Raw genomic sequence first — 14,067 nt, 5'->3', positions numbered from 1 at the left:
ACGCTGTATTCTCTCCCTGTAACACCACACAGCACACTGTATTCTCTACCTGTAACACCACACAGCACGCTGTATTCTCTACCTGTAACACCACACAGCACTGTATTCTCTACCTGTAATACCACACAGCACGCCGTATTCTCTCCCTGTAACATCACACAGCACGCTGTATTCTCTACCTGTAACAGCACACTGTATTCTCTACCTGTAACACCACACAGCACGCTGTATTCTCTACCTGTAACACCACACAGCATGCTGTATTCTCTACCTGTAACACCACACAGCACGCTGTATTCTCTCCCTGTAACACCACACAGCACGCTGTATTCTCTAGCTGTAACAGCACGCTGTATTCTCTACCTGTAACACCACACAGCACTGTATTCTCTACCTGTAACCTCACACAGCACGCTGTATTCTCTCCCTGTAACACCACACAGCACGCTGCATTCTCTACCTGTAACACCACACAGCACGCTGTATTCTCTGCCTGTAACACCACACAGCACTGTATTCTCTACCTGTAACATCACACAGCACGCTGTATTCTCTCCCTGTAACACCACACAGCACACTGTATTCTCTCCCTGTAACACCACACAGCACGCTGTATTCTCTACCTGTAATACCACACAGCACGCTGTATTCTCTCCCTGTAACACCACACAGCACGCTGTATTCTCTACCTGTAACATCACACAGCACTGTATTCTCTACCTGTAACACCACACAGCACGCTGTATTCTCTCCCTGTAACACCACACAGCACGCTGTATTCTCTCCCTGTAACACCACACAGCACGCTGTATTCTCTACCTGTAACACCACACAGCACACTGTATTCTCTACCTGTAACATCACACAGCACTGTATTCTCTACCTGTAACACCACACAGCATGCTGTATTCTCTACCTGTAACACCACACAGCACACTGTATTCTCTACCTGTAACACCACACAGCACGCTGTATTCTCTCCCTGTAACACCACACAGCACGCTGTATTCTCTACCTGTAATGCTGATATTGGAATAAAGTAAAGAACTTTTTTATTTTTGTTTTCCTTTTCATTTCCACGCACATATTATGATCAAGTATCTGTTATTTTTTAAGTTGAGCCCCACAATAAGGCTCTGATCCTCTCTGCCATTTAGCATCATTTTTGTGAATACGCTGCAGTACTTCAATGACACTTCAACATGTGTGAACACAGCCCTAAATTCACTGCACACTTCTGCACAATTAGAGAAATCAGTGCAACACCTGCTTCTGGCCGGTCAGAGATGGTGAATCACTCAGGGGCCCGCCTCCTGTGACATCACTCCCTGCCCCCTGTCTGCATCATTAGCCTGATCTCAGCAAACACACAAAATGTGAGACAGAGGCATGGAAGATTTGTCTCCTAAGGGGGATAGCAACAGGAGACAATGTGGATTTGCACAGAGGCCATTATTCTTCACTTCCTTGATTTCTATCAGCTACCAGTGTGGCAGAACCGCACAGATACGGTAATACATTGTATAGACACATATATTTAACTTTTAATGTACTTTTAATAGAAAACAAGTTTTACTTATTTGGAGTTCCCCTTTAACTGATTGGTGCTGATACAGGGATACCGAAACCCCCCTCATGTGACTGTCACAGAGGGGAGGGGGGTTTTTTGCACTAGGTGCTGGATGGCCTGCTCCCAGTGCTCTGGGGCAGGCTGGTGCTTGGAAAAAGACTGGTGCCAAGCATGGAAACCGAGCAGCAATTCAAAAAAAGGACTGTGCCACCATCATCCCCGCATCGGCGCCAATAAAAAAAAAAATTAGCGATGTACCTGATGATACATTCGCTTTAAAGAGCCCACTACTAGTCGCAGAGCCGTATTGAACCATGGCAGAGTTGTTGCAGCCTTCGGTTCTATCATCATCATCATCATCATCACATAAATAGGTCCCATATATCTCATCCTCTTTCCACTCGGGAATCCCTGATCTCTCCCCATTACTCATCCATCTCACACTCGGAGCTTGTGTAACACAGGACTTTGTAGTAGTGCCACAGTTTCAGTCAATAAAATAAGACAAGAGGAAATCTTGAAAAGGGCCATTAAGCTTCCAAGTTGCGAAATTGCCCAGTGGAAATATTTTATTTAGTGTACTGTATTCTTTACTTGAATAGAAGAGGAGGGGTCTTATACGGGACAAGTAGATGCACAGATGTCCTATGTAGATATCAGCTACTGTTGTCTTAACCCAAAAGATAAATTCTTCTAAAGGACCATGTGCTGGAGGGAGGGGGAGATATTTATCAAACATGGTGTGAAGTGACACTGGCTCAGTTGCCCCTAGCAACCAATCAGATTCCACCTTTTATTTTCCAAAGAGTCTGTGAGGAATGAAAGGTGGAATCTGATTGGTTGCTAGGGGCAACTGAGCCAGTGTCACTTTACACCATGTTTGAATATAATATAATTATATTAGTTTAAACATCTTGCACAGGCTTTTGCAGCCGCCATTACTTCCAAGACAAATTCCTCTGTGGAGTGACAACTTGCTCGCTGAAAGGGCTGTCACATGTGAGACAAGTTTGTCTCAGAAGTAGCGGCGGCTGCAGTCAGCGAGGACGCTTTGTGTAATAGGGCCTTTAGTGTCCGGCTATGTGTGATGGCTCTTAGTGTACGGCTATGCGGGGATGGCTCTTAGTGTACGGCTATGCAGGGTTAGCTCTTAGTGTACGGCTATGCGGGGATGGCTCTTAGTGTACGGCTACTGTATGTGTGATGGCTTAGTGTACGGCTATGTGGGGAAGGCTCTTAGTGTACGGCTATGCAGGGTTAGCTCTTAGTGTACGGCTATGCGGGGATGGCTCTTAGTGTACGGCTACTGTATGTGTGATGGCTTAGTGTACGGCTATGTGGGGAAGGCTCTTAGTGTACGACTATGTGGGGAAGGCTCTTAGTGTACGGCCACTGTATGTGGGGAAGGCTCTTAGTGTACGACTATGTGGGGAAGGCTCTTAGTGTACGGCCACTGTATGTGTGATGGCTCTTAGTGTACGGCTATGTGGGGAAGGCTCTTAGTGTACGACTATGTGTGATGGCTCTTAGGGTCCTATTCCATGGGCCGAGGAGGGCCCGATCAAAGATGTAAACGAGCGGCGATCTACTAGATCGCCGCTCGTTTACTGGGCCTATTCCACGGCCCGATGATCGTTGAGCGAGGGCTGTAAGGACATAGTTACCGATGTCCTTGCAGCCCTTGCAGCATCATACATTACCTGTCTAGGCTTCTTCTCTGCTCTGTCTTCATCCCCGGGTCCCGCGCTCTATCTTCAGAATGGTCGGTCAGCTGACAGGCCACACTCAGCCAATCACAGGCCACGGCGGTCCCGGCCTGTGATTGGCTGAGCGCTCCATCAGCTGGCCGCCCATTCTGAAGATAGAGCGCGTGGGACACGGGGACGAAGACAGAGCGGAGGAGAAGCCTGGACAGGTAATGTATGATGCTGCTGCTGCCTGTCAAATCGTCGGTCGGCCGCCGCGCACCGCTATTCAACCATAGCGATGTTCGGTGGGGGAATGATGATTTTAGGTCTGGCCCTAAATGAACGATCAGCCAATGACATGATCATCGGCTGATCGTTCTCTCTATTTCACCGAACGATAGTGTACGAGCGGGGAATGTACTATGCGGGGAAGGCTCTTAGTGTACGGCTATGTGGGAAAGGCTCTTAGTGTACGGCTATGCGGGAAAGGCTCTTAGTGTACGGCTATGCGGGGAAGGCTCTTAGTGTACGGCTATGCGGGGAAGGCTCTTAGTGTACGGCTATGTGGGGATGGCTCTTAGTGTACGGCTATGTGGGGATGACTTTTAGTGTACGGCTATGTGGGGAAGGCTCTTAGTGTACGGCTATGTGGGGATGGCTCTTAGTGTACGGCTATGTGGGGATGGCTCTTAGTGTACGGCTATGTGGGGATGGCTCTTAGTGTACGGCTATGTGGGGATGGCTCTTAGTGTACGGCTATGTGGGGATGGCTCTTAGTGTACGGCTATGTGGGGATGGCTCTTAGTGTACGGCTATGTGGGGAAGGCTCTTAGTGTACGTCTATGTGGGGAAGGCTCTTAGTGTACGGCTATGTGGGGATGGCTCTTAGTGTACGGCTATGTGGGGAAGGCTTTTAGTGTACGGCTATGTGGGGAAGGCTCTTAGTGTACGGCTATGCGGGGAAGGCTCTTAGTGTACGGCTATGTGGGGATGGCTCTTAGTGTACGGCTATGTGGGGATGACTTTTAGTGTACGGCTATGTGGGGAAGGCTCTTAGTGTACGGCTATGTGGGGATGGCTCTTAGTGTACGGCTATGTGGGGATGGCTCTTAGTGTACGGCTATGTGGGGATGGCTCTTAGTGTACGGCTATGTGGGGAAGGCTCTTAGTGTACGTCTATGTGGGGAAGGCTCTTAGTGTACGGCTATGTGGGGATGGCTCTTAGTGTACGGCTATGTGGGGAAGGCTTTTAGTGTACGGCTATGTGGGGAAGGCTCTTAGTGTACGGCTATGCGGGGAAGGCTCTTAGTGTACGGCTATGTGGGGATGGCTCTTAGTGTACGGCTATGTGGGGATGACTTTTAGTGTACGGCTATGTGGGGAAGGCTCTTAGTGTACGGCTATGTGGGGATGGCTCTTAGTGTACGGCTATGGAGTTTACCTTTGAAGTTGGAAACTGTACTTAATGCAGATTCAGAGCCAAAGGTAACACAAGTCGTGTGTCTTATTTTCCTCGGCCGCCGTCGCTGAAGCCTTCCTCATTTACGCAGAGTTATATGATTCGGTGTATTGTTATTGGAAGTCCCTATGGAAACTCTGGAAGGTGAAGATCATTGTAAAGGCTTCAGTGTTAAAAAGTTAAGATTTTAGAAACGTTTTTTTTTGTGTGTAACATTTATAGAGTCTTATCCTGAATTGGTTTGTCCTTAGGTCAAAGCTCGTCCTACCACTAGAGAAGTCATAGCCACCTATTCTGTAGATGACATCTGTATAGAGCTCATCATTCAGCTGCCACAGAACTACCCCCTGGGCTCCATCACCGTAGAGAGTGGCCGGCGTGTAGGTGTGGCGGTCCAGCAGTGGCGCAATTGGATGCTACAGCTTAACACTTATCTTACGCACCAGGTCAGTCCACAAAGATTTTATTTTGGGTTTTTCTATTAGTTGCCATTCACTAATTCCGACAATGTATCCACATAGACGTACATCTTACATTCTCAGAATTAGCCAATAAGGAGATACAGCTAGGGAGCTGCTGCGCTCTCTTCGTGGCTATATGGGGCTGACTACCGGGACCCCACCATCGTCTTACCTGATGACATGTCAAAAGTTATTCTAATCATAGGTACTCTCTAAGAGTTCATTCATGCTGCAAGTTTTGCAGCAAATCTGCTGCATTGCTCGCTACCATTATAGCCCATGGCCTTCCTTTCTCGTAACAGATTTTCGGTCCACTGTAAGGATGTAGTGACGGCCTTAGTTAACTATTTAACTGCCATGAGGTTAAAAAGTAATAAAACAGCTAAGGCTTACCTGTCTACGCTCCCTTAGCACGCTCCTGCTTCAGTCTCCAGGTCCCTGCTCACTTACAGCCCTCAGTCAGCAAGCCGTCAGTAAGCAGGCACCTGGAGATCACTGTAGGAGCACAAGCTGTTTTTTGTTCTTTACCAGCACAGCAGCTAATTAGTTAAATATGGCTGTCACTTCATTCTCACAAAAGAATGAAAATTTGCTACAAAACTCGCTACATGTGATTGCACCCCAAAAATGAAAATTTCTCATCTTTAAATCTGAAAGTTGCAGACACAGTTAGGCTGGGTTCATACTGCATTTCAAGGATTCATGGCTAGTATTAGCAGCCTGCCAAAAATGTATGCCGACATATACTGCGGCGTACTCCCTTCAAATGGACCAACGTAGTTGACTCATGACAAAATTTGGTTAATTTCACATGTACCCATCTGGCAGATTTCTGGTGTATACCCATCTGGCAGATTTCTGGTGTATACCCGTTTGGTAAATATCTGGCATATACCCTTGTGGCAGATGTCTGTCATGCACCCATGTGGCAGATATCTGTCATGCACCCATGTGGCAGATATCTGGCATGCACCCATGTGGCTGATATCTGGCATGCACCCATGTGGCTGATATCTGGCATGCACCCATGTGGCTGATATCTGGCATGCACCCATGTGGCTGATATCTGGCATGCACCCATGTGGCTGATATCTGGCATGCACCCATGTGGCTGATATCTGGCATGCACCCATGTGGCTGATATCTGGCATGCACCCATGTGGCTGATATCTGGCATGCACCCATGTGGCTGATATCTGGCATGCACCCATGTGGCAGATATCTGGCATGCACCCATGTGGCAGATATCTGGCATGCACCCATGTGGCTGATATCTGGCATGCACCCATGTGGCTGATATCTGGCATGCACCCATGTGGCTGATATCTGGCATGCACCCATATGTACACATAGGGGGAGATTTATCAAAGGGTGTAAAATTTAGACTGGTGCAAACTGCCCACAGCAACCAATCACAGCTCAGCTTTCCTTTCAGCACTGCCTAAAGCTGAGCTGTGATTGGTTGCTGTGGGCAGTTTGCACCAGTCTAAATTTTACACCCTTTGATAAATCTCCCCCATAGTGTCAAGATACTCTGTGAAGTCAGGTAATGTTGGTCACTGCTCCTTCTTGATAAAACAAATTGCCGCTGCTGCTCTAGGGTCACATACAGTAATACAGTATTGATGTGTTGGTTCATTATCTTACTGTGTCTTAATAACTTTCTGCTGCCATCTCCTCAGAACGGGAGCATAATGGAAGGCCTGGCTCTCTGGAAGAACAATGTGGACAAGCGGTTTGAAGGCGTCGAAGACTGTATGATCTGTTTCTCAGTCATTCACGGTTCCAATTATTCTCTACCCAAAAAAGCCTGCAGGACCTGCAAAAAGAAGTTCCATTCACAGTGCCTGGTGAGAGGCTGTCATCTTTTACATGTTGTTGATGGTCTCACGTTTGAGTCCTTCTTTATGTTTATAATGAAGCTACCGTGGGTCAGTCTTCTGAGCTTTATAGCTAGCATGTATTGCATATATATACATATATGTCTGTCACTAGATAAATGAGCCCATCAGAAGGAAAGTCACTGATACTTGCAGCTCTTTGCTCTCACATTCTGAGCAGAGGACCCACTCTTTGACTTGCATATGTCAATAGAAGGTAGTTGCATTGTCATTCAACACTAGAGATGAGCGAACCGGGTTGGGGTTCGAGTCGATCCGAACCCGAACGTTCGGTATTTGATTAGCGGGGGCTGCTGAACTTGGATAAAGCTCTAAGGTTGTCTGGAAAACATGGATACAGCCAATGACTATATCCATTTTCCACATAGCCTTAGGGCTTTATCCAAGTTCAGCAGCCACCGCTAATCAAATGCCGAAAGTTCGGTTTCGGATCGACTCAAGCATGCTCGAGGTTCGCTCATCTCTATTCAACACCTTTAAAAGGTGTTGAATCTGATCTTGTTATTCCCTATCCATAGGATAAGGGATAGAAGGCTGATCACTGGGGGATCCCCACCGATCCTGAGAATGGAGCGCTCAGTGCGGTGTGATTGTGTGGCCAGCACAGTCCGTGCTCAGTCCATTCTCTATGGGGCTGTCAGAGTGCTGAACTCCAAAACATATGGTGATATTGCGGCTTTACCCCATTCACTTCAGTTCTCAGATAACCCCTTAAAGGGATCAAGAGAGAATTGTGAGAAGTACAGAGTGTCTTTTTCTGCCTATACATTTGGGCTTTTTTTTTTTTTTTTTTTATAGCTGCAGATAATCCCCGCACTCCAGCAGCCACGTGCTTACAAGGAATACGGGGGGAATGCGCTAGAAAAGATCACTTTGTTACAAGGGTAATTTCTCCTGAGCTAAACCAGCAATATCCTACTTAATCTCCTGGGTTCAGCTTCTCCGTACAGTACTCTCAGTTCTATTATACAGGATAAAAGCCGGCCTAACCAGTCCCAGGTGTCTGACCTCCGGCCATCCCGCTAAATCCCTGTCCTGGTGTCAAACCTTTAGGAATAACATCCTCACCAGTACAGGAAGGGTTGACTGTTCATGAAACAAGTGCATGTGTACATACTGTCAACTGTGTGATATATATATATATATATATATATATATATATATATATATATTTTTTTTTTTTTTTAGATATAGATAGACAGATATAAGGATCTGGGCGAAGAAGACAAGTCCATACTATTTCTTTGGTTATTGGCAGCTGCCTGTAGCTATACAGTGGGCCCAGTATGTTTAGTGGTCAGCTAGGGAATCCGAAGGTCGTTCTGTAGTTTCCCTGTAGCAGATTCTGTATTGTTCAGCTACTTACATAGAGCCATGGACATTTCTCATCCCGGCACTGTGTGTTTTGACACCATTGTAGTAGAGGGCTCGGTGTGAACACCGTCGTCTTGTTACAGTCTCCCCCATAGATGTCTGTACTAGAAATACAATAACAGTGTGATCTCATGGAGAAGGTATTCAGGAGTGAGAGGTTTAGCAGTCATCCTCCCTACTACAGGCCGATAATGGAGGAGACGTTACTTACACTCCCCTACCTCATTTCCTCCACCGTAGAATATTAATCTACTTTTGTTTATTCAACATTTCTGGGGATGAAAAGACTTTATTACAGGGGGATCCTTTACATTCCATGTGTTACTTTATCCTGTAATAGCTAGGGGTTCTGCAGCCTTATACAAGCCAAGAATCATCCTCAAATTTGCATGAAGGTGCCATGGCCTCAGTGGGTGCCCTTACTATAGCATGTGAATCGAGATCCAAGGACAGCTAAAGGAAGCTTCTACATGATATGATGCAGATTCACAGTTCATGTTGATTGACCTTTGTGGCTCTTGTGTGTAGAGTAAACATGAAGCTGTAATAGTGTGTGTGCCCTATTACACGGAGAGATAATCGTCCGAATCTGTGCATTTGGTGTTTAGGTCCAACACCAAAATCATCGTCCGCCGACTGTGCATTGCTACTGTATGTGCATCGCTGACAGGCCGCTCAGCCAATCACTGGGCACATCGGCCCCCGGACAATGATTGGCTGAGCGGCCTGCGTGGAGAGGTAATGTGTAAACAAGGGCTGCACGGACATCGCCTTGGACATGTTTGTGCAGCCCTTGCTTAAACGACCATTGAGCCGTGTAATAGGCTCAGTAAACAAACACCAATCTACAGACTCACAGCACTCCCACAGTTGACTATTTGAAGGGACTGTGGCCCCTTCATTGCTTACCAGACACAGCTACATACATTTTATATTTGATTATGTTGCCTGGTACAACTCCTACTCACTGTCCTATTCTAGCATTACTTCATTTAGTTACTTTTGATCTGAAAATTCCTGTTACACTATTGCTTAGTTGGGTCATGTGATCTCATGGTGACCCCCTGGAAATTACATGTGTTTCTGTGCTCACAATAAAGTCACTATCTGAGCCAGCAGAAATGTATATATGATGACTGTTCCAGAGAAGCTTTTTGGGTTGGGAGTGGTGTGGGAGATGAGGATGAGGGAATGAGATGAGAATTATTAATACTGTCCACCAATCAGGCTGAGATGATACTGGTTCTATCTGCCCATGTGATCCTGATCCGATGCATCATGGGATTGCTGGAATATTTGAAAGGGAGGGGCTTTAATGTACAATCTGACCCAGGTACTGTACTAAAATCTATGGATGTAGCAGAGCTGAGATGAAACGGATACCGCAGCAATAGTAATGGTGAATGTGAGCAAAAAATAAAAATAATCTGACATTGCTTCTATAATGTAAGTTCTGCAGTCCCAAGCACAGCCACTAGTAGGTATATTACACTGTTCGCTGGAGCCCACAGCCCCTTTAACCTGCAACTCAGTGGGGAGTGCCTGGTCAGACCCCCACCCATTCTATGTAGGGGGATAGGCCATTTATATAACTAAAAGGGTTTTCCCTGACTGTAATAACACAGAAACCTCTGGATTTTATTGCCTTGTTTATTTGGATGTCTTTTGGGTGGACACATTAAGGGTCGTTCCTTTTAAGCTCCTCAATGTGTTGAGCAGCTGATATATAACGGTGATCATTGCTGGAGGAGACATCATGGATGTGATCAGAGTCAAAGCAGGTATAAGGCACATTTGGCATAGAAATTCTTTTCTTGTATGAAGTATATGTTCCCGATAGAGACGTGTATTTCTGTGAACTCCGACTGGAGGTGGATAAGAAGTAATTTTTTTTTTTTTTTTTTTTTTTAGTACAAGTGGTTTACCTCAAGCAACAAGTCTACATGCCCCTTGTGCAGAGAGACGTTCTTCTGAGAGCTCCCAGATGTCCTACTCACTCAGGAGCATCAATGTACATCCAGTGGGTTCCCGGTACACCCCACCACCCATCCACCTGTATGTGAATATTCTCGTCTCCTGTATAGACGAACAGTGGCTGCTGATGGCGGAGCTATAACATTCTGTACAGGATCCGCTGTAACTTCTTCCAGGAAGAATAAAGAAGAGACTCTCATCACTTTTAGTCGAAGAAAATACAGAACATTTGCATTTTCAATGGCTGGCGGAGTCACTTGTACAGCAGGAATGTCCACAATAAATGTTGCTGGATCCTCCCTCCCAAATGATTTATTTTAAATAAAATATTGTGATTAATGGTTGGAGTAAAGTTTGTTTTTTTTTTGCTATTTGTGATCGGGCCATGGCCTTACTAATCAGTTTGTCCAAACTGTGCCACAGACGTATACAGTGAACGTTACCCGAAGCAGACCGCTCCATACATTGTGTAGTAGAGGTGTTCATATTCACTATTTACATCAATGGGAACTGAGCTGCATTAACCCAGCACAGCCACTACATACTGTATGGCGCTGTCTGCCTCTAGCTCTGTTCTCTGAATATGTGATGCTGGCAAACCGCTGATTGGCCGGAGTCCCAGTCGTTGGACAACCTAGATCAAATATATTGGTATATTCTGATGGCTTGTGCATTGCAGGCATAACAAGGAATATGTTTTATATTAATAATGCTTATATAGCACCAACATACTCTGCACTTCTGAGAGTACATATACAGACATTACAGAATGACAAATATCCATGCTATTACTAAGGTTTTATTACTTTGTTGTATTTAAAGAGGCCCTGTCACCATAACACAAACTTTAGACTAGTCAGAAAGATATCTCAAAAGTTTTGATCAGTCCAGATCTGAGTGTTCAGACCTGTACCCGATTGTGAGAAAAAGCGGGAGAAGAGACTGTTAAGTCTATTCCTCTCCCAGCTCTGTGTCACATGACAAGACTGCCTTATAATGAGCCCTTCTGTTTACAGAGTTAATGAACAGTTACTTGGGGATAATGGAAAGAAAAGAGGCATGATAACTGGAGAAAGAAGCATTTTTATCTGATAAAATCTTATCTGCTTGCTTATACATTCATACAAAGTTTGTTGAAATGATGTCGATTACTATTTAAGGTTTATATTTGAGTCATTGGTACAACTTTTTTCTCAATTGGCCAAGTAGATTATGACTGTACGTGAGAGGTAGACTGAATGATCTATGCCCAGGAGACAGCGGATGGGGCCGCCTTGCACTTCACACTGAAGACAAAACCAGACATCTGATTTTCTTCTGATGCTTACAGTATCTGGCTATATATATATATATATATATATATATATATATATATCATCATCTTACCTGTGATGTCATTCTACAGATGTAGTGATGTCACTAGTCCATAGCTGAAAGCATTTCATAGTGTCAAATCTACTCCTTGTCATCAATGTCTGACTTAGCATTGCAGTGCCAGTGCCAGCATTTTGGATAGAACTTAATCATGCCATGTGGGCAGTCAGCAGGCTTAGTCACAGAATCTAGAAGTGACATAATATTATAATATTATAATATATAGTGACATAATATTCCATATTCCTTCATTTCTAACATGCCACAATGTTCCAAATCTTCTGCCGCATGTCAAATGTTGTGTATCCAGTGTAGCAATTCACATGTTTACAGTGATGTCCAAATGTGTTAATAGGTATAAAGACATCATAGCCCCTGCTTAGTATTACCCTCTATAAGCATGGTCCCCCCGACAGTAATAGGAGCATCATATACAGTCTGCAGGTTACTGATGCACTTTATATAGCTTGTAGGCATGAGGTATATTTTTGCATCTACACTTATACATTATTGGCTTACAATGTGTAATTTTAGCTCTTGAACCCTGATACAATTCCATAGCATGTCCCCCCCCAGCTACAGTGTTCCCCTTTATAATACTAGAGTCTTATAGGGTGCAGGGGCCTGGGTGTGGCCACTGTCTTTCTCCTTCACATATGTGCTTGGTTAGCTTGCTTACTGTATCCAGATAATTGATAGCATTGGGGCTTTAAATTTCACAGAAAAAGTAAACCTGTCCCGAGTTACTGAAGCGTAACGTAACATAAGATTTATTAGAAAGAAATAAAGTGATCTCATCCACACTCCGAAAATAAAATATTAATAAAGAAATAAAGAAAATATTTTGCCAAATAAAATATATGAAACAATAACAGAAACTTATACCAGCGGTATTTTTAACATCTCATTTTTCTTTTTAGTTTCCCCCAAAGTGGTCGGCTGGTGGCGTGTCCAGCGCACATCTGTACTTTCAGGGTTATGGTTAATGCAGGCTTCTGGTATCTGGTGACAGTGGTTGGAGAGGTGTGATGGATTCAGCCTGTCCTCGCTGTTACATAATGCTCCGCAAGCGATTGTATCAGTACACTGGTTATCAGGTTCTATTTTCATTTCATCCAGTACGGATTGAATAGTTATGGTTTCATTCCGTACCCTGGGAAAATAAGGGATAACCTTTCACTTGTGTTCTTTGAAGGATATGTATCATTAGCAGAAAGAGACAATATGTTATAATATTTTTATTTTATTTAAGATGACTATTAATATTAAATATTCTTGGAATAGCTCTGTTTTAAAACTAGAGCAGAGACGATGGACTAAAGTTTCCTGTTTTCTGCAGCTTACTTGTCAGCTTTTCTGTATGGGCTGGATCAGGATGAGCAGAGTCATCTCATTGTGAGAACATGATGGGCGAGTTAAAGATAGCGCTGTTGTGCAGAGCTGGCGCAGGCCCGGCCAGGTTTACGGTGTGGCGTGCGTCAGGAAAAAGGGGCGGGGCTGTATCTAAAATTGGCTTACTCATACGCCGGTCTTTATAAAGGTCCCCCTTAGAGTTCAGATCCCCCCCCCCTCTTATGGATCTCTGTTTGGGCTATTTTAATAACAATTTGAAGTCCTGACTATAGTGCAGCATTCAGCAAAAGTACTGTATATCCTATATTTCTTTACTTTCTAGTGTCTACCTTCAGAATTTATTTTTCCCTCAACAGTAAAACAGGAAAAGCTCAGTAAGTTTCTAAAAATTTTTAATTCCTCACCATTTTCAAGATTTATGCTTCCACTCAGTGGCTCCAGACATTCAGGTTTACATCCACCTACTGTAATTCATCTTGCAGCTGATTGTTTCCTTTCTAGGCAAATCCCATAGCTCAGAAAATGAGTGCAGGGAACTATTGTTATATTACACAGCGCTCTGAAAAAAATTCTACGACCAGTTGGATGAGACCATTGTTAAACCACCCAACACAATTCTGAAGTCTAAGGCTTTGGTACCATTGTTCCATTTTTGGTTATGGAGGATTTGGAAAAAAAAACAGTTGGTAAAGTGTATAGTAATAGTTAGGTAGAATGAAAAAAATCAGCTTATAAGTAAATTCAGCTTATAAGTAAAGATGAGCAAACTTGGCAAAAGTTCAGGTTCACACAAACCCGCACGATCTGCATTTGAATCTCGCTGTGTGGTGAAGGTGGATGCAGCCTAATGACTTCTTGCAAAACATGGATACATGCTGTATCCATGTTTTCCAGGCAGTCTTTGGACCACATC

At 44.4% G+C, this 14,067-nt stretch overlaps 1 protein-coding gene across 1 annotated transcript in view; it reads left to right on the top strand.

Annotated features, from left to right (window-relative positions):
- Positions 1–10,771, top strand: part of LTN1 (listerin E3 ubiquitin protein ligase 1) — a 67,436-nt gene extending 56,665 nt beyond the window's left edge. Inside the window, exons 28-30 of the mRNA XM_069945186.1 lie at positions 4,969–5,163; positions 6,861–7,028; positions 10,365–10,771. Of these exons, the coding sequence (XP_069801287.1) occupies positions 4,969–5,163; positions 6,861–7,028; positions 10,365–10,427 (426 nt within the window). The 3' untranslated portion in view covers positions 10,428–10,771. The remainder of the gene's footprint in view (positions 1–4,968; positions 5,164–6,860; positions 7,029–10,364) is intronic.
- The last annotated feature ends 3,296 nt before the right edge of the window (positions 10,772–14,067 follow it).

Source organism: Dendropsophus ebraccatus, chromosome 11, assembly GCF_027789765.1.
Source record: "Dendropsophus ebraccatus isolate aDenEbr1 chromosome 11, aDenEbr1.pat, whole genome shotgun sequence".
Taxonomy (NCBI): Eukaryota; Metazoa; Chordata; class Amphibia; order Anura; family Hylidae; genus Dendropsophus; species Dendropsophus ebraccatus.
This window is presented reverse-complemented; position numbering and strand designations above follow the sequence as displayed.